The following is an 18,582-nucleotide window of genomic DNA, read 5'->3' as shown; positions in this document are numbered from 1 at the left end:
CTATTAAAGTATAGCTCACATAATCCCGCTGCAAATGGGTGGCATTAGATATTGATTTTTTTAGGCGGTCCTTCTGTTGAGTTGCTGCACTATGTTTTAAGTGGCATTGTCTTTTTTATTCTTAACACTTATGGGATGTCTTATTCATCAATAATACTTGGTTTCCTACTTTATCTTACTTCAGGGTTAATCTGGAAAGGATTGGAATCTAAATTTGGTTTTATACCCGCATGTTCTGTAATTTCCTTTATATTCATTACTTCATATGGAGTTTATGTCTATATAGTTAAGGCACCATCATCATTACTTTTAACAATTCCAAAATTAGATAATAAGGGGACTGATAGAAGTAGGAGAAGACTGAGTTTAGTAGATAATTTTGAGTTACAAAAAGCTAAAGTATTTGGAACTCCTAGACATACTACCAATAATTTGGATACACAAAGTCTAGGAGAGTCAAGTAATCTACTAAATTTGAGTAAATCTGGACAATATGGGAATTCGAATATTTCACACACAAATGAAAGGATACCTAGCCAAACCCAGTTATCATTTTTTGGATTGAACTTAACGACTCCTATAAGGACTCCAAATGCCGCCTCTGACTCAAGACAACTTTTATTTACAAACTCTAACTCAACTAACTCATCATTATCATCAGTGAGACAATTTGATATAACTTCTTCATCTAATTTAGCAGAGACATTTATTAAGGCTGCATCAGCTGCAAGAACAGCCCAAGGAGATGAAGGTATTCTTTCTCCTTTTGGATTTGGCTGGGCAAATTCTTTATCAAATGTAACAAATGCTACACCTTATAGACTGGGATTGACTCCAGAGAAATCAACTCCTGTAAATAATACAAGCAAACTTTCTTCAGTATCATCTTCTATGACTTCCTTAGTAAGATCATCATTTTCAAGCTTAAACGCTGCTTCTTCAAACTTAATTAGTGGTAGGAAGTCACTATCAAATGAGCACTCTCACTTTACAAACAATAGTAGACAAGGCAATATATCTTCTAAACAACATCCTACTAGTTTCCTATTTCTTCGTGATGATCCTGTACAGAACAAAGTTAAAAATGATAGTACAACTCCCATTAAAAAAGTCCATCCTGGTTTTGCTTCTCCCCTCCCTTCAGGTAGATCTCCAATTTTATTGCAAGCTACAGAGAATAGAGATTCAACTCTCTCAAGTGACAAAGTATCTTGAAATAATACTTTCTGGTTAACATTAACATGTTTTGTATATAATATTTTTGAACTACAAGTTATGTAATTAAGATATGAGGTACTTTAAACTACTATAGAAATAACCAGTATTAAACTAGTAGATAAGTATTAAAAAGGACAATAATAATATTAGACAAATTATTATAATAATTAATTGATATTAATCTTTCTCTTGATTATCCTTAAATCTCTATTAGCTTAGGAAATCTTTATTTAAATATAAACTATTGATAAAATTTATATCAATATATGCAATTAAAATTAAAGAAGAATTTCAGATATTAATAACCAGATTTGATTCGAGATATTTAATTTATTAATATATTTATATTTAAGAAAATATATATAGTATTATTATATCTCAAATTTCAGTCACGATAGCATACAGTGACATAAATGAAAATAAAAGAGTCAATTTACTTCTAATTTTAAGATCTTCATTTATTTAAATCAGTTTAAAATAAAATACTACCAAGATAATAACTAGTACCTATTACTAACAATTAATAGTTTATATTTATTCTAGGTCTTTCTAGTATTTAATTTGGCTTTGATTTGCTCTCTAATAAATTTAAACCTTGCTATACATTGTGAACTTGTTTTATCTGGTACTTCAGAAGCAATCTTCTCCCATCTTTCTTTAGCAGGTAGAGATGTTGGATACTTTCTTAGTGCTACTTCAAAACAAGTTTGCTGCTCTTCAGTCCATATATCTTCACTTTTAAACTTTGGTTTTCTATCAATATTACTGTTATTTGACATATCTGCTAAATCCCTAATATCCGGTATATTATCACATTTCTTAAATACACCCTTATTTACATTTAGAAAAACATCAAATGCTGATTCTTCTGCAATCTCCGATGATAACTTTGCTAATTTTTCAGCCTCAGATAGTTCTTTTACCTTAATTAAAATCTCTTCCTTTGTCTTTGTATTTCCAACAAATTTTGTAACTAATTCCCATCTTCTATTAACACCTCCCGGATATTTTTGTAAAGCTTTTGCTAAAAGACTTAATTCCGATATAGTCCATTTAGAGCTCTGTACATTCTTTTTCTCAATATTCTCAGTTATTACTTTTTCTATTGTATTTGATTTAGCGAGATTTATTTGTGGAATTCCTAATACCATACAGAAAATTACAGCCAACTCATGAGTCTTTGTTTCAGAATAATAATTGGTAAGCCATATATCAATAAAATTATCTAAAATTTCTAGCTCAGTTTCATTATTTTTTAAAAGCCAATCATTCCACTGTTTGTAGCTTATTGTTTTAAATATAAAATCATCGTCTGAATTGGATGAATTCAAAATAGATTGCTTAAAACCTTCAATCTTCTTATTTAAATTTTCTAAAAATAAACATGAACAATTTTCATTCATTTGTAAAAATATATTTATACCATCTATAAAACTGAAAAAGTTTGTATTGAACTCAAATAATTCTTCTAAAATACAAGCTTTCCTAATTTGAGTCCTAATTGATAATCTTAGAGATTTAGTCTTATATTTCAGTTGTTCAGCCCTCTTTTTAATATCTTCTTCCTTTTGTTGTATTTCTTCACGTAATTTTTGCTCTTCTTCCAATTTCTGAAGTTTTTCTTTTTCTCTCCTCATTTTCTCTTGTTCTTTCTTTACTTTCTGCTCTTCCTTATAAGCTATTATCCTTGGATCATGTTTATATGCCATTTCAACCAGCTTGTTTATTCTAGAAACTTCTTGATTCAAATATTTTGTTCTGATCTTTGAATTCTGTCTTTCCATCCATCTCTTTTCTTCTCTACATTCTGATTGGCTTATATCATACTCATAATGAATACTGAAATCTCTGCAAGTCTGAAAACTTCTCCAAAATCTATAAAATGATTCAACTTTTTCCAAAGTTTCGTCTACATTACCAAGACTAGGAACTGGCTTATTTAAAGACCAACGTGAGTTTCTTTTAAATACAGGTTCAAATGTAGATTTAAATATTTCAAAATTTCCTTTTTCTCCAGTATATGAAGTTGGAATGGACTCATCAAATGGTAGGGCAGAGTCATATGATTGTTTTAAAATTGGGTTACTTAAAATCTCATAAGCTTCTTGTATAGCTAAAAATGGATTTGAGTTAATACTATCGTGATTAATTTTTGTAGTATCTAAACTTGCTTTATTCTTTTGTTTATCTGGATGGTAGGCTAATACTAATTTCCTATAAGCTTTCTTAATTTCTTTGGTATCTGATATCTCCAAAATTCCCAATTTATCATATAAAGTTTTTGGTTCCTTCACCAATTCTTTTAGACGGCTAAGAGTTACAATACTTGTTGCTATGTTGTTAGACTTATTCTTACTAGTTCCATACTTCGATTCATTCAATTTAGAATAAAGATACTCTGTTCTTGTGGTTTCTTTAGGATTTAAGATCCTCCTTTCAGTATTCTGAACTTTTCTATCAGTGCATCTCTCATACTTGTCAAAAAATGCCTTGCCGGCAGCTTCAATACTTCGAGAATTCACGAACTCAGCAATTCCACTATAAACAACTCCAGTTAAATTAGATATATCATAACTACTTTCTAAAGAAATAGGTGGTAGAGCTAAAAGTGGTCCATAGTAGTTCATTACCTTCATTACTACTTAATAGGAAGTGGTAATCACTATCGCTACTATACCAGCTATAAAAACAATTATGAGGCGCGCAATGTAACATATACATATGGGGCGCCATACATTCATTTTTTTTTTCTTTTTTTAATTTTCACTTTATTAAAAAGTTTGCATTTTAAATTTCCTAATTATTCTAAATAGTCCCTTCATATAAAAAAAGGTCACTTTTCACCTAGAGAAGTTAATCCAATACCTCCTATATTGGTTTTTTTGTACCCAGAGGCATATCCTTTAGTAAGATCACCATATGTCTGTTTACCCCAAGAAAATGGTATATAGCGATATTTTATCATATGCTGAAAAAAAATTATATTGCGATTATAAATACCTCAAACTAGCAATATAAAATTTATATATTCAAAACTTACCTGAATTTGCTGTCTCATAGTTAGAATAAATAAAAATATGAAATATACTAGTAGTATTGGCCAAAACACAGGCAAATCAAATACATCAAAAAATGTCATTATAAATGATATAATTGTAGCCCTAGTTGCAGAAAGCCAAAACTTAAACTCTGGTAACCTTCGTTGAAAAGGTCTAAACTCTTGAGAATCGTGTACAGGTAAAACCATACCTTCTTCTTCTGGATCTATTTGAGGAGACAAAAATCCAATAAATAGATTTAAAATATATATAGAGAGTCCATAAGTTACAATATAAAAACCTAAAAATAATCATGTATTATATTTAATAAAATATATCCAAATATTAATATAAAAGAAATTTCATTTCCATATAACAGTATATAATATTATATAATTACTTATCTCCTAAATAAAGGTAATCACATACCTTGATAATGATAAACTCTCATTCCATATAAAATTAACATTCCTAATAAAACAAACCACCTAGATTTAGGATATACAGTTGTTTTTTCAATATAACTAGTCCATATTCGACTATATGGATTTGCAGCAGTAAATGTAGTGTCGCTAGATTCTAATTACAATATAGATTATATAATATTGAAAATAATATTTAAAAATTTAATCAGTGTAAAAGTAAACTTACCTTCACTTTGCATCATATTTTATTTGTTAAAATTAAACAATAAAAATCGAGACAAAAAAAAAGTTTTTATTACAGGAGGGAGAGGGGTTTATTATAGTCCAGTGACCTAGCCTAATTAGTACCTTTTTGGAGGGAAATCTCTACAACACTGTAAGGATAGTTTTAAAACTTTTCAAGCATATATCATTACTTATTTATTTTTAAAATACTCGACGTTTTATTTCTAAGTACTTTAATATATATTAATTGCCAAATTGTATCTCGAAAGTATTATGATGGTTCTTTGCTTTGAATTTTGACTTCTATAGCTTGAATAATTTGTTGATATAAATCTTTTATTTTAATAATTGTAGGTGGAATTTGAAGTTTAATCTATGGATGCCTTACCAATTTCTGAAATATATATAAATTCCGATATGATGTTACCATTTCAGGACGATAGTACCTGCTCTTGGAGTGAAGATTCTAATCCATCAAAAACTACAACTAATACAAATAATGAATCAGAAACTAAGGCTAATATACAGCATAGTCAGGATTCTGAGAATCATAATACAAATGGAGATATAACATTCAAGTCATCTGATTTAGATAGTTCTTTACAATCCCCTAACTCGAATAACCTCTGTTCAGCTAGCTCAGTTGCTTCCATTCCATGTGCCACTACTTCTATTACTTCTTCCATAATAAATAATAATTATATAATACGAACTCCTTGCAAAAGTCATTTAAGTTCTTTTTATCAGAGTTCAGAATTTTTTAAAACTACATCTAACTCAACTAATACAACTCAAGAAGATAATATTCCAAAAGACAATTGTAACGTGAAAAAAACAACAAATGAGGCAAAAGTTAGTAAAAGAAAACGTGGTGATCCATTACTATGCTGGAGATGTCATAAACGAGATGCTACTCCTCACATGAGATCATGTGAACCTTGTAGAGTTGCAGATAGGCAACGTTGGTCAAGGAGGAGAACTTTAGCTAAATTTATTTCAGAAAATTCTAGTCACAATTTGAATGGAACTGAAGATCTTAAGATTAGTCGAAATATGGATACTATAAATAATGCCAATATCTGTCTATTGCAATTTCCTCTCTGTAAATTAGATAATCAAAAACATTCTAGAACTCCTGAATCATTTATATCAACAAATACAGATTTAACATATTCTACTTCATCTTCACCAGTAACTGGAATGTCACTTACATGTCCTTCAAAAATTGGACGCTGGCATGAACAAAAACACTGCACTACATTTTACAGAGATGCACAAATTACAAACAATTATATGGAAGAGGTTGCACATCACTTATCATATATAACTATCTCATATTTCCCTTCTCCATATAGTGGGCTTACATCATTTCCTGTTAGTGCCAAATTTGTTTCTGATGGTTCAATGAATGGATTAGAAACCCTTCCTTCTGCAGTATTAGCTTTTATTGTAGAAAAGTGTTCTGAACAATTGACGCAGAGGCAAGCAATCAGGAATTCTACTCAACACTATGTTAATCAAACAAACAATTTCTTACAGTCGCAACTTGACTCAGGAGTTGCCAATTTATTGGTAAATAAAGTAGAAACACCTAAATCTACACTAAGAACAAATAACTTACAACATTACAATACATGTCAAAGTCATTTTGGGAGCTTCCATTATGGATCTGCTTGTGATACTAACAAATTCTATTATTGACAAATTTAGTAGCATGTATTTAGCTTACTTAATTGTGTCTAAGGCATTAAGTAAATAGTTTAAGATTAAGGTTAGAGTATAGATGCAAGTAGTTCCCTTCTATCCTTTAAGTCTATTCTTATTTAATAATATATATATGTGGATCTTTGGTTAATTCTGACTATATTGGTATAATAGTTGTTATAAAGACTACCCTAAAATATTTTTCTTAAAATTTTATACTTTTAACAACTAAGAATTTTTTTTTTCCCTAACCATGTATAATACAAAGTTCTCATTTAGATTTTAAGAAATAAGGCGGTAAAAACTTTAAACAAAAAAAAAAAAAAAGAAGCTCCAAATTTAAAGAAGTATTTAATCTGAGGAAAGGTGCAAATTATTTAGGAAATAGATTTAATTTTATTTATATAAGGATAATAACACAAATAAGCCTTACATATACAGGCAGTGATGGGAGAAGTAGATGTATCTTTGGAAATTAAGCTTATGCAGAATTTCATAGATGTAGGTTTAAAAATGTTAGGTATATTAGACTGGAAATTTTTGGACTCAGCTAATACTACTCATTTTATAACTAAGAGAATAAGAAACATTTTGAGAGATATACTGCTAAATAAATCAACTGAATACTGGAGGTATGAACAAACTTTCTTGATCCTCCTCAAACTTAGTTCTAAGATAAATCCTTTTAAAAAAATTAGAGAAAACATATCTAAAAATTGGGAAAAAATTATTTCTAGTATTTTAAAGGTATGGGATATTAAATATAAAGATAATGGCTTAGAATTATTAAAGAATAATTCAATTTTAATAGATATAAATTATGAGACTATTGATAGTGTAGATGCAAGAGCCTTATTGTATATAAGAATTGGAGGTACAATATTCTCTTTGTTTGATGCAGTAAAACTTTTTACTATAGATTCTGAATTATATAATAAAGATATAAAAGTCTTATTACCATGTGGGAGATTTATGTCACCTGAATTAATTGTATCTAATATACCAGGTAATGAAAGATGTACAGCAGAAAATACTGATCCATCAACTAGTAATCTTGATATTGATATATCTGTAGATTTTTGGATAGACGTATTTAAGACATTTTATGGGCGTATTCCATCAGTATTTCGATTTTCATATATATTACCAGAATATGCACAATCTTTATTGAAATCTTATAAGGTTATAATGGAGGATTCTAGGCATGGAGCATTATCTATACCATGGCGTCATTTTATTGGTATACTATCTGCAGCACTATATAAAAATGATTATATGGTAAAATTAGAAATGCAAATGTTTTTGATTAATAAAGGCTCAGTAGAATGGCTAACTAAAGGTACTAATTCATTACCTTGTAAATTACAAAATCTGACTGAATTCATTAATTTCCTGGCATTTGATCCTGCAAATATACCATATGATATTATGAATGGTTTATTAGGGGTTAGATCTGGTATACAAGGGTGGACAATAACAGAATTATGTCATGTATTATGTGTAGTAACAACTATTCAATCAATGTCACAATTAGCATCAGCTTTTGGATTAACTTCAATGGATCATTGGGATTTGGGATGTGATCCATTGGAGGGTTTAGAATGTGATGGTGATACACGTTATAAACCAATTCCTGAATATAAAATTGAAGTTAGTATATACGAGAATTCGACTGTATATAGTTCTTCAGAAGTACCAAAGAAATTTAATTTAATTTCTGGAGATAATTCAAGCTATTATAATCAATTACTTGCAGAATATGTAGATTTGACTAATTTACTTAATAATAAATGTGAACCTGAGTGTTCAACAAATAAAAATGATAATATACTGATATATAATATTAAGAAATCTGAAATATCAAATACATTATCACATATCTTTCCATGGTTTTCATTTAACTTTTTAAGTTCTGTATTAGAAAGATTTAATAAAGAGTCATTATCTAAAATTTTTTTAACTTCTGGAAATAACCAAGATAAAAATAATATTAAGAGTAATAATGCACTTCCTTGTAAATCTTTGGTTAGTATTCCAGTATATAGTAAATCTCAAAATATATTTGAAAAACCCTTTGAGAGTAAAGTTTGTGATTCAGATTTTTATTTAAACTCAGAAAATAATATAATTCAAAGTAAACCTAATAAAAATCATATTGGAATTGATTCTTCAAAGTTAGAAACAGATAGCATCGAGATTTGTAATATATATGAGAAATCTTTTGATCATCTTATTCGTTTATTAGAACGTTTTCCTCCACAAGGAGATATTGATAGTATTAGTAGAGATCAGATTTCCCAATTTCGTTCAAATACAGCTCGTTATAAAACTGATAAGTTTTTATTAGCCTCTGTTATGCAAGCAAAGCCTTCTCACACCTTTGAACCGCTATCAATGAGATTTATTTTAAGTACAAAAGTACAAAGTGAGGATTTATCACATGATAGTATAAATACAGCTAATTCCCATAAGTTTGTTAATAAAAAAAAGTGTAATTCTTGGAATCACACACCACTCTCTATACCAGCTAGATTTTCTATACAAACACAGGATTATGAATTTTATTCAGATACAGCATGGACAATTTTATCTACTTATTCTTATGATGCTTCTATATGTATTAAAAATGAATTGGATACTGTTTTATTTATCTGTGGAAATAAAATGAATACAATCCAAGATAAATTCAAAGTTCCAACTACAAATCCAATTAGATCAGCTTTGTGGAATTATGTCTTCAAGTTATGTGGTATTACTAAATCAGATGCTTTTGAGACAATATATAATAGTTTTCTTCCTGTAGGACTAAAAATTTTATTAAAGAAGGTTATATGTTTTCCACATAAAATATTGAGGTCAGATTTTGAGAGATGTAGGACCACTTTTTCTTATAGAGAACTTATATACTTTATAATTGTAGCATGCAAAGCGAAACAGGCTGCAACTACTACTTGTGCCATACAGGTAATTGCTCAAATTATGAAGGTATAATTTCACTTTCAATTAATTGAAAATAAAATTGAATAAAGAATTATTTACAGTATTTGCATATGACCTAAAATTATATAGAGAAGAAGACAATGTATATTTATGGCAAGGGTACTAATATATTAATGCAATTATGTTACTACCACCTCTAATTTAAATGAAAATTATATCAAAGTTATGTTTAATATACTAAAAAACAAAACTTTGATATTATTACTTTGATGATTCTATATTTATTAAATTATTAATAAATTATAAATTTATTCTTTATACTAAATGTTTAACGGCAATATTCACTTTTACTGTAAGATCATCTATTAATCTACCATAACCAAGAATATATACACAAAGACCTTCTAAATTTGTACATGTATTTGAATCTTTTACAGAATTTGAAAGTTTTTTTAAACTTTCAAATATTTCAGGATATTTAGCAAATAATTCTAGTGATAAGTCAGCTATACAGTCATTTTCTCCTGGGTTATTTATTATATTTAAACATGAATTCATTGCACTTGATAAATTTGAGTACTTGCTTTGGTTCTTTCCATATTTTGAGGCTATCTCATCCAAACTTGTTGCAATATGATTAATAATAATACAAATATTTCCTAGGAGTTCAGGTATAGTTTTACTCTGAAATAATGCTTCTTTCAGTTTAGATACTTTGTTACTTATTTTAACAATATAATTGATAGAATTGTGGCTATCAGTATTAGATATTGTTGAATTATTTAAATGTTTAGATAAAGATGAATTTTTAGAATTTTCAGTTGATTGGGTTAAATTTAGTGTCAAATTTGAATTATTTTGAGATTTAGATAAATTCTTGTTAATAGGTAATTTGTCCTCAACTAACAATGAATTGCCATTATTTGTGGGTTTTATTGTTATATCCTGACTTACTAGTAAAATATCTTGAGTTTCTATAGTATTATTTTCTTTTAATTTTAACTGTTGATTTGTTGTAGCTAAGTGTAAACATGATTTTGATTGGAGTCTGTTATGCTTAGTTTGATCTATTGTTATTTGATCAGATATCTTTCCTTCAGAGTTTATAGATCTAAAATTTGATTCCTTATTTGATGTATCAGTAATTGTAGGACTTGTATTAGTACTAATATTTATAGTTTCCTCGCTAGAAGTTAGGGTTTTTTTCCTCTTTAACGCCATTATTGCATCAAAAGACAAAGGACCATCAAATGGACCACTTGAAGTAGATATTGGGGATGTAAAAGATGCACTATTCTCTATATTATCAATAATATCTGTAACTTGAGGAGAAGCTTCACGTGTCCTTTTGCTTGTTATCTTTTCTTTGGATTCAGTTGATAAAGGTGTAGGTTTAACTTCACCAGAATTTTTTGCAATTCTATCAGTAAGTGAAGGCTTAGGTAAAAAATCTGCTAAATTTGACTTTGGTGGACTCTTACCCTGTGTAAAAGGGTTTACAGTTGTTATACTAGTATTAATTTGAGGAGATGTAGATTTTGCAAGTATTACTGAATCAGACTTTTTTGTATCTTCAACAGTTTTGTTATCATTAAATAATTCTTGTTTTCTTTTAGCGTGCCATCTCCTTACAGCATCTTTTAGATTATCACTAGAGCTACTAGATATTGTATTCAGCTTGTTTTCAGGTATCTGAAGAAGAGAAACATTTGAAGTATTTGGAGTACTTGAAGAAGTTAACCCAAAATTTAATTTCCCTTTAATAGATTTCTCCTTTGGCATATTATTGTATTTCGGTAATTTTCTTTAAGTTAGTTAGAGATAAGTAAATCTAAAAATCCAGAAACTTCACAACTTCCTTTAGCACTTATAGAGCTCCAAATAAACATTGGCGCTTTTAATAAATTTTTTGTCTGGCCCCTCTAAAAATTTATTGTGTATATTTTATAAGATATAGTTACCTCGAAAATTTAAGTACACTTACCTAAATAAAAAAAAATTAATAAATAGATAAGGTAAAAAAGCAAAGTTAAGCTTAAATATAATAATAAATGACTGAAACTGCCCATTCAGAAGATATACTCTTAACAGTCCCAGATTTTTCTCTTGCCGATAGTATATATATACTGGAATCCCGTTATTCAAATGATATTGAAAAAAAAAGAGCACAAGAAGAAATCCTAGAGAAGATAAAAATGTATAATATGGGATCTTTATACAAGATATTGTGTGAAGATAAAAAACTAATGGATTTAGATAAATCCCTAGTAAAAAGCTTAGAAGAAAAAAATAATCAAGAATTAGATATTATAAATGCGAAAATTAAGGATGCAGAGGATAATTGTGGTGATTTAGAAGTTAGAACTGCTCATTATAGTAAGACTATTCACTTTATACGTATAGGAGATAAGCAAAAAAGTCTTGAAGAGTTAGAAATTTCATATCAAAAGACTATTGGTAGTGGATACAAATTGGAATTGTTATTTCTAGGTGTTAGGATTGGATTATTTTGGCATGACTCTAAAATTGCAAATAGCTATATGAAACGAGCAGAAGATGAATTAGCGAAGGCTGGAGATTGGGAACGTAAAAACAGATTAAAAGTATATCAAGCTTTGAGTAAACTTGTATCAAGAGATTTTAATGGAGCTTCTCAGATATTTTTAGATTGCTTAACAACATTTACAGCTGTAGAAATTTTGACATTTGAACAATTAATTTTCTATACAGTCATTTCATCTGTATTAACAGTAGGAAGAACAATAATAAAATCAAAATTATTAACATCTCCAGAAATACTTAAAATAGCCCTACAACCTGATCAACATTTTCTTTTAGAATTTATTGAATGTTTGTACTATGGTAAATATTCCCGATTTTATTCTATTTTGGTTGATATAGTTTACCTTCTACAGAAAGATCGTTATTTACATCCTCATCATAGATATTATCTGAGAAATATACGTCTTAGAGCTTATAAACAATATTTAGAACCATTTGAATCTGTTACATTGTCAGAAATGTCTAAATCATTTGGATTATCTACAAATTTTCTTGAGGATGATATTGTTTCATTCATTTCTTCATCTAAATTACCATGTAAAATTGATAAAGTTAAGGGTATTATACTCTGTAATACAGTTGATGAAAAACTTAGTGCTTACAATGAAATTATTCATAAGGGTGATACATTACTAAATAGGCTACAGAAATTATCAAGAGTTATTCAAGTCTAAATTATGTTTTAGAATATAATCAATATCTATATATTTCTAATATATATTACAAACTAATATGTAATATTAGATATCTTATTATTAGATACTTTAAAGGTTCTCCTCTAGATATTTCTTTTTTTTTTTAAGTTAAACACGTGGAAATATAATATATATAGATTACACACATACCGTTAATTTGTTATTTTTAATATTCCAATTTATATTTATATTATTGGCAATATACTAGCTATTAACTATTTATTTCTTAACTTCTCTAGTAATAAGAGATTACTAGTAGATTTTGTATATTTGTAAAATAAGACATACCGCTTGTTTGAGACAGATGCCTTTTTTTGGTATAGCGCCAGATAATTTACTATTTACCTAATCAGATTAGTATAGTGATAATATTATACCTAAAAAAAATTTGAACCGTCTTGTCTTGAGAATATTTTATTAGTATTACAAGAGCGTCTTGAACGTAATAAGAAGGAAAGCTCTAAATTAGCTCTTTAAGCCACTTATATACTAGGGAAGTATTACTAAGTTTGTGTACAAAGTAGGATAAAGAATAAATGGGAGTGGGTAAAGCTGGCAAAGGAACAGGTAGCCGTGGTAAACATCATGGAAAGACCCACTTTTTATGTTGTAGATGTGGTAAACGTTCATATATGGTTCAGAAAAAACGTTGTGCATCATGTGGTTATCCATCAGCTAAGATGAGATCTTACAATTGGAGTGTAAAGGCCAAGAGAAGGCGAACAACTGGAACTGGTCGTATGAGATATCTCAAGACAATGTCTAGACGTTTTAAGAATGGTTTTAGGGAAGGTACAGTTGCCAAACCACTTCGAAATTCTAGTGTACAGAAGTAATTCATTTCTTAATATCTGGATGATATATAATTGACTAAGTGAATATTGTGGAACTAGACAAAATTAATTCCATATTCAATATATTAATATTACCATCTACTTAATAGAAGCTATGTTGGTATTCTGTATAGAAACGAAGTGTGTAGCTAGTTGTAGAAGAATTGTAGATGTTTCTTTAATATATTCTAGATTTACATTTATCTGATATTTGTAATGTCTAGGATCTTACTTCCTCTATTAATAACTAGACTTCATATCAGATATTTAGACTAGGCTATTATAGATATATTATTAATCTTTAATATATATCTTGAAGTTGTATACTTATCTTTAGTTTCAAGTAATTGTTAAATTTAATAAATGAGGTCCAGACCTGAGTCTACTTTTTCAATATTTACTTAGCGGGTTGTCATCTGAGTATCTACCTATTTTCCTTTTACCTGCATATCTTAGATTATAATATAAACATTAATTATATATTATAGGTATCTCAATATCAAGTCATATTATATATCAATGTAATGAAATTATTTTGTAATATTCAGTGGTTTGTAGTAGACTGTTGTGGAATAACTTGTATGGGTTTAACCCAACTATTATTATTATACGGCTCTGTAATTATAAACTACTATTTATACCTATATTATAAAATCAGGAAACCTTGGCTCTATGTAATTCATTTCATAATATATAATTCAATTTTTATTATGTGTAGTATTTGTCACTTAATTAGTGTATTTACAGATCCAGGAGTTCTTCCTACAAACAAAGATCTTGGGCAGATAATAATACCAATTGAACTTGAAAATCAAATAGATATAATCAAGACATGTATAAAGTGTAATAATTATAAACCTCCAAGGGTTCATCATTGTTCTATATGTAAACGTTGTATATTTAAGATGGATCATCATTGTCCATGGATCAATAATTGTGTAGGCTATAATAATCAGAAACATTTCTTGCTATTCTTATTTTATGTATTTTGCTTCTGTATCTATTCAATTTCTTTAGTATGTTATCGCTTTTACAATTGTATTATTTCATCTGAGTCTTTAACTTTTGATAGAACAAACTTCTATCATAATAGTGAGATATTTTCTGAAGATACTGTAATGATCCCAAATTGGCATGAATTACATAGTCAAGATTCAATATGTTTTGTCTCACCAATAATACTTATTTTTGGTTTTAGTGTTGTTATAGAAGGATTAGTTTTTGGATTATTTTCCTTTGCAATGTTTATAGATCAGATTCTATGTATTATATACAATACAACAGGAATTGAGCATTTGAAGCAAGATTATACATATAGAAGACAGAGTTTTTATAAATCTCTTATAGAAGTTTGTGGTCAGCAATTTACATGGAAATGGTTTGTCCCAACAAGATCAAGAGCCCAATTTAGAAATGTTGGATTTGATACTGCAACCTTTGTAGATCTTCAATTGAACAATTTATATAATTCTACAGATAATACTCTAAATAATTATAATAAAGAACAACATGTTAGGACTTTTATAAAGAATAGTTCATCTAGAATAACTTGTTGCAATTTACCATCAGGTATAGATTCTACAAAAGCTACAATGGCATCTATAGAAGCTGATTTCTTGTTTCATACTGATTTTTGTGAAGATGATTCATCCTATATATCTAGAACTTCGAATTGTACTAAAGATAAACCTCATGTTATATATTTACATGATTTTTCTAAACAATAACTAATTTGGTAAAATCTATTAAACCTAATTACAAACTTAATTTTATTGTCAAGTATAAATATATAATTTAAATAAGAGAGTTAGAATATAATTAAATAGTTTAATGGATATATATTACAACAGGTATATAAAGTATATATGTTAGAATAAAATGATGGATATAAACTTTATCCATTTTTTGTTTCAGAAAGATATGTGTGCAGAGACACATATATTGGATAGTATAATAATAATTTCTACTATAATATTAATAAATCATACATTTTAGATTTGAATTGATTAGAAGTTATAGAATTTGTGAATATGGGACATAATCATTCAAAATTAAAAGTGCAAGCTACAGACCTAGTTGATAACCTTAAAGAAGATACTATACCAGATAAATCTCAGATGGATTCTGCATGTGTGCATCCTAATAATAGAGTTTCTGAACAGAAAACCATTCCTTCCGTAGATAATGATATAAATAATGAAGATGAAGATGAAGACGAAGACTTAAGTCTAATGGTGAAACATAAACAAAAAATTGAAGAACCTATTCTTGGTCTTAATGCTAATTTTGGAGGACAAGTAGATAATTATAATAATGCTTGGAATAAAGTTTTAGAAACTACAGTTGATTCTAATTCAAAGGGAGTTGTTATTATTGAATAGCTTACATTCAAAAGTATTTGGAATACCAAGAAATTCTATATTTCACCTTAAATATTGGTGTAACTATAACTTGATATTGTTTATAGGATAGGATCTCCTTGGGGACTTAATAATACTATACTTATACTTATATATTTATATTGAATTAATATTGATAATATGATATTTCTTAGGTATGAATACTAAATAAGCTTTTATATTCAGTAGTGTTTGTGGAATTTCAAATAAATTAGTTGTGTCTAGAAGATTAAGTACTATTATAACTAGTTTTTGAAATAAAGATGTGTCTAGTTTAAAGTAGATTCTAAGAATATAATTGCTAGTTAAATTAAAGAGAACTGGAAAATTTATTTGAAGCTTTTTTGAAATGTTATTCTAAGTATTAGTTCTATAGATAAAAGGCGCCAACATAAGCATCATTTTATAGATTAGTTTATGATTTTTAAAAAGTTGACATACTTATTTATTAAATATATCAACCTTATAGATTGAAAAAATCTTTAATTCTGGAATCAGAGACAATTATTTAGAGTTCAGATCGATATTACTTGGAGAATATGGCAAAAAAAACAAAGCGTTTAAGCTTGGCTGTGGAGCGTTTTAAGACAGTTCGAAGTCACAAAATGAAGAAACAGATGACTGCTATTTCAAAAAGTAAGTCATCAACTAATCCAGATAGATTATTAGATAATAATAAGAAGGAGGGCTTTTACCGTACTAGGAGTACAATTAGTCGCTTGAACATGTATAACGAGAAAGGAGTATTGTCTAGTAATGATAAACCTTCTGGAACGATGGTACGAATAGAACCAGATAGACGTTGGTTTGGAAATACTAGAGTAATAACTCAATCAAAATTAGAGAGTTTTCGTCAGCAGATGTCAGAAGTATCATCAGATCCCTATTCTATAGTTTTGAGACGTTCTAAGTTACCTATTCATCTTATTAAAGAGAATAGTGAATCAATACCAAATACTAAATATGGTGGAAATCTTTTAAAAATTGAACCATATAACCAAACATTTGGTGAGGGTCATAAGAGGCGAAAGAAACCAAGGTTGAGCTCTCAGTTTGACAGTTTATCAGATTTAACAGAGAATGTTGAGAAACGTAATACAGAGTATGATATTGTAGAAAATAATGAGAGTGAAATAAATTCAAAATTCGATGGATTTGAATTGCTTAAGGATGATGCTGTTTTAAAGAAGGGTAAATCAAAACGCATATGGCAAGAATTATACAAAGTAATAGATAGTTCTGATATAATTATTCATGTATTAGATAGTAGGGACCCCCAAGGTACAAGATGTATTTATATTGAGGAGTATTTAGAAAAAGAATGCCCACAAAAGTATCTTGTTTATGTTTTAAATAAGGTAGACCTGATTCCAAAGTGGGTAGCAAGTCGCTGGATAGGTTTTTATTCATCAAAAAGACCAACAATAGCTTTCCATTCAAGTATAACTAATCCATTTGGTAAAAAGACATTATTCCATGTTCTTAGACAATATACCTCTTTAATGAAGGATAAAAAACATGTTAGTGTAGGTTTTATTGGGTATCCAAATGTTGGTAAGTCAAGTATTATCAATACCTTAAGAGGTAGTAAGGTTTGCAAGGTTGCCCCAATAGCAGGTGAAACTAAGATTTGGCAATATATTCATTTAACACACAGGTTATATCTTATAGATTGTCCAGGTATAGTCCCTCCAACATTAATAAATACAGAGAATGGAGAATTTAATAATCTCCAAGCAAGCACTAATGTTGTATTAAAAGGTGCAGTTCGTACTGAGAAATTATCGGATCCTTCAATTTATATATCAGAGCTATTACAAAAAGTTAAAGCACACCATATAAAACAGAAATATCATCTTAATCCTAGTGATAATTGGCAAAATACAGATGAATTTTTAACTATAGTTGGGAAGAGATTAGGGAAATTTTTGAAGGGTGGAGAGATAGATCATGTAACTACTGCTAAAGTTATTCTGAATGACTGGATAACGGGTAAGATTCCTTATTTTATTCCTCCTCCAAATAAAGAACAAGAAAATAATCAATCTGAAGGTGTTGAAATAAATAAAGAATCAGATTCTAAAGTAATTCAGGTAGAACATGAACTTTTGGACAACTTAAAATTGACTTCTGATTTCAATATAGAAGAGACAGAACATTTCTCAGGAGATGAATTTAAAGAAACAGACTTAAATGATAAATTTTGTCTAAAAGAGTCTAATGAGAATTCTGGTGTAAATATTTCGTGGAGAGACATTGTTAAAGAATTTGAATAATTTACTAAATATTTTAAATATTCAGATCTACTACTTAGAAATTGCTAACAAATTTACATCTGAAAGATTAAGGTTTTATTATTCAAATTAGTTAACTACTTTGTTATATATTATATTGAATAAAACATTAGAAATTAGTTATAAAAATATGTATGAAATTTACATACCAACCATAATATTATTCCGGTACCTTATAACCGGTATTATTTTCACATTTCTCAGATAAATTCCCTCCTAATACTATTAGATTTGTAGTTTTTGTATTTT

The 18,582-nt window shown here is 28.3% G+C and overlaps 11 protein-coding genes across 11 annotated transcripts, besides 12 other annotated features; 8 read left to right on the top strand and 3 right to left on the bottom strand.

The window, feature by feature from the left end:
* Nucleotides 1–135: 135 nt before the first annotated feature.
* Nucleotides 136–1,215, top strand: CMU_037150 (uncharacterized protein; the record flags this gene model as incomplete). The annotated part of the gene is made up of 1 exon (XM_002141854.1): nucleotides 136–1,215. The coding sequence occupies one exon, from the start codon at nucleotides 136–138 to the stop codon at nucleotides 1,213–1,215; it is 1,080 nt and encodes a 359-aa protein (XP_002141890.1).
* A 139-nt stretch (nucleotides 1,216–1,354) lies between these two features.
* Nucleotides 1,355–1,400: a sequence feature (AT_rich).
* A 43-nt stretch (nucleotides 1,401–1,443) lies between these two features.
* Nucleotides 1,444–1,501: a sequence feature (AT_rich).
* A 38-nt stretch (nucleotides 1,502–1,539) lies between these two features.
* Nucleotides 1,540–1,595: a sequence feature (AT_rich).
* A 162-nt stretch (nucleotides 1,596–1,757) lies between these two features.
* Nucleotides 1,758–3,854, bottom strand: CMU_037140 (DnaJ domain-containing protein; the record flags this gene model as incomplete). Its single annotated transcript, XM_002141853.1, has 1 exon — nucleotides 1,758–3,854. One exon carries the CDS (start codon nucleotides 3,852–3,854, stop codon nucleotides 1,758–1,760), a length of 2,097 nt encoding a protein of 698 aa, XP_002141889.1.
* Nucleotides 2,776–2,890: a sequence feature (GA-rich).
* Nucleotides 3,855–4,051: 197 nt separating the features above from the next.
* On the bottom strand, nucleotides 4,052–4,923 carry CMU_037130 (RER1 protein, putative; the record flags this gene model as incomplete). The annotated part of the gene is made up of 4 exons (XM_002141852.1): nucleotides 4,052–4,186; nucleotides 4,259–4,557; nucleotides 4,686–4,835; nucleotides 4,908–4,923. 4 exons carry the CDS (start codon nucleotides 4,921–4,923, stop codon nucleotides 4,052–4,054), a joined length of 600 nt encoding a protein of 199 aa, XP_002141888.1.
* Nucleotides 4,573–4,655: a sequence feature (AT_rich).
* Nucleotides 4,851–4,887: a sequence feature (AT_rich).
* Nucleotides 4,924–5,281: 358 nt separating the features above from the next.
* On the top strand, nucleotides 5,282–6,607 carry CMU_037120 (uncharacterized protein; the record flags this gene model as incomplete). Its single annotated transcript, XM_002141851.1, has 1 exon — nucleotides 5,282–6,607. One exon carries the CDS (start codon nucleotides 5,282–5,284, stop codon nucleotides 6,605–6,607), a length of 1,326 nt encoding a protein of 441 aa, XP_002141887.1.
* Nucleotides 5,591–5,614: a sequence feature (AT_rich).
* Nucleotides 6,608–7,057: 450 nt separating the features above from the next.
* CMU_037110 (uncharacterized protein) lies at nucleotides 7,058–9,601 on the top strand (the record flags this gene model as incomplete). The annotated part of the gene is made up of 1 exon (XM_002141850.1): nucleotides 7,058–9,601. One exon carries the CDS (start codon nucleotides 7,058–7,060, stop codon nucleotides 9,599–9,601), a length of 2,544 nt encoding a protein of 847 aa, XP_002141886.1.
* Nucleotides 9,602–9,826: 225 nt separating this feature from the next.
* Nucleotides 9,827–9,863: a sequence feature (AT_rich).
* A 2-nt stretch (nucleotides 9,864–9,865) lies between these two features.
* Nucleotides 9,866–11,332, bottom strand: CMU_037100 (uncharacterized protein; the record flags this gene model as incomplete). The annotated part of the gene is made up of 1 exon (XM_002141849.1): nucleotides 9,866–11,332. One exon carries the CDS (start codon nucleotides 11,330–11,332, stop codon nucleotides 9,866–9,868), a length of 1,467 nt encoding a protein of 488 aa, XP_002141885.1.
* A 203-nt stretch (nucleotides 11,333–11,535) lies between these two features.
* Nucleotides 11,536–11,559: a sequence feature (AT_rich).
* A 42-nt stretch (nucleotides 11,560–11,601) lies between these two features.
* Nucleotides 11,602–12,786, top strand: CMU_037090 (PCI domain-containing protein; the record flags this gene model as incomplete). The annotated part of the gene is made up of 1 exon (XM_002141848.1): nucleotides 11,602–12,786. The coding sequence occupies one exon, from the start codon at nucleotides 11,602–11,604 to the stop codon at nucleotides 12,784–12,786; it is 1,185 nt and encodes a 394-aa protein (XP_002141884.1).
* A 173-nt stretch (nucleotides 12,787–12,959) lies between these two features.
* Nucleotides 12,960–13,002: a sequence feature (AT_rich).
* A 341-nt stretch (nucleotides 13,003–13,343) lies between these two features.
* CMU_037080 (60S ribosomal protein L37, putative) lies at nucleotides 13,344–13,643 on the top strand (the record flags this gene model as incomplete). The annotated part of the gene is made up of 1 exon (XM_002141847.1): nucleotides 13,344–13,643. One exon carries the CDS (start codon nucleotides 13,344–13,346, stop codon nucleotides 13,641–13,643), a length of 300 nt encoding a protein of 99 aa, XP_002141883.1.
* Nucleotides 13,644–14,096: 453 nt separating this feature from the next.
* Nucleotides 14,097–14,127: a sequence feature (AT_rich).
* Nucleotides 14,128–14,164: 37 nt separating this feature from the next.
* On the top strand, nucleotides 14,165–15,367 carry CMU_037070 (palmitoyltransferase ZDHHC7, putative; the record flags this gene model as incomplete). Its single annotated transcript, XM_002141846.1, has 1 exon — nucleotides 14,165–15,367. One exon carries the CDS (start codon nucleotides 14,165–14,167, stop codon nucleotides 15,365–15,367), a length of 1,203 nt encoding a protein of 400 aa, XP_002141882.1.
* A 53-nt stretch (nucleotides 15,368–15,420) lies between these two features.
* Nucleotides 15,421–15,442: a sequence feature (AT_rich).
* A 228-nt stretch (nucleotides 15,443–15,670) lies between these two features.
* On the top strand, nucleotides 15,671–16,021 carry CMU_037060 (uncharacterized protein; the record flags this gene model as incomplete). The annotated part of the gene is made up of 1 exon (XM_002141845.1): nucleotides 15,671–16,021. One exon carries the CDS (start codon nucleotides 15,671–15,673, stop codon nucleotides 16,019–16,021), a length of 351 nt encoding a protein of 116 aa, XP_002141881.1.
* Nucleotides 16,022–16,578: 557 nt separating this feature from the next.
* Nucleotides 16,579–18,315, top strand: CMU_037050 (uncharacterized protein; the record flags this gene model as incomplete). The annotated part of the gene is made up of 1 exon (XM_002141844.1): nucleotides 16,579–18,315. One exon carries the CDS (start codon nucleotides 16,579–16,581, stop codon nucleotides 18,313–18,315), a length of 1,737 nt encoding a protein of 578 aa, XP_002141880.1.
* Between the last annotated feature and the right edge of the window lie 267 nt (nucleotides 18,316–18,582).

Source organism: Cryptosporidium muris, genomic scaffold (genome assembly GCF_000006515.1).
Source record: "Cryptosporidium muris RN66 scf_1106632373425 genomic scaffold, whole genome shotgun sequence".
Classification (NCBI taxonomy): Eukaryota; Apicomplexa; class Conoidasida; order Eucoccidiorida; family Cryptosporidiidae; genus Cryptosporidium; species Cryptosporidium muris.
Note: the sequence above shows the minus strand (reverse complement) of the source record. Positions and strands in the feature narration are given on the sequence as shown.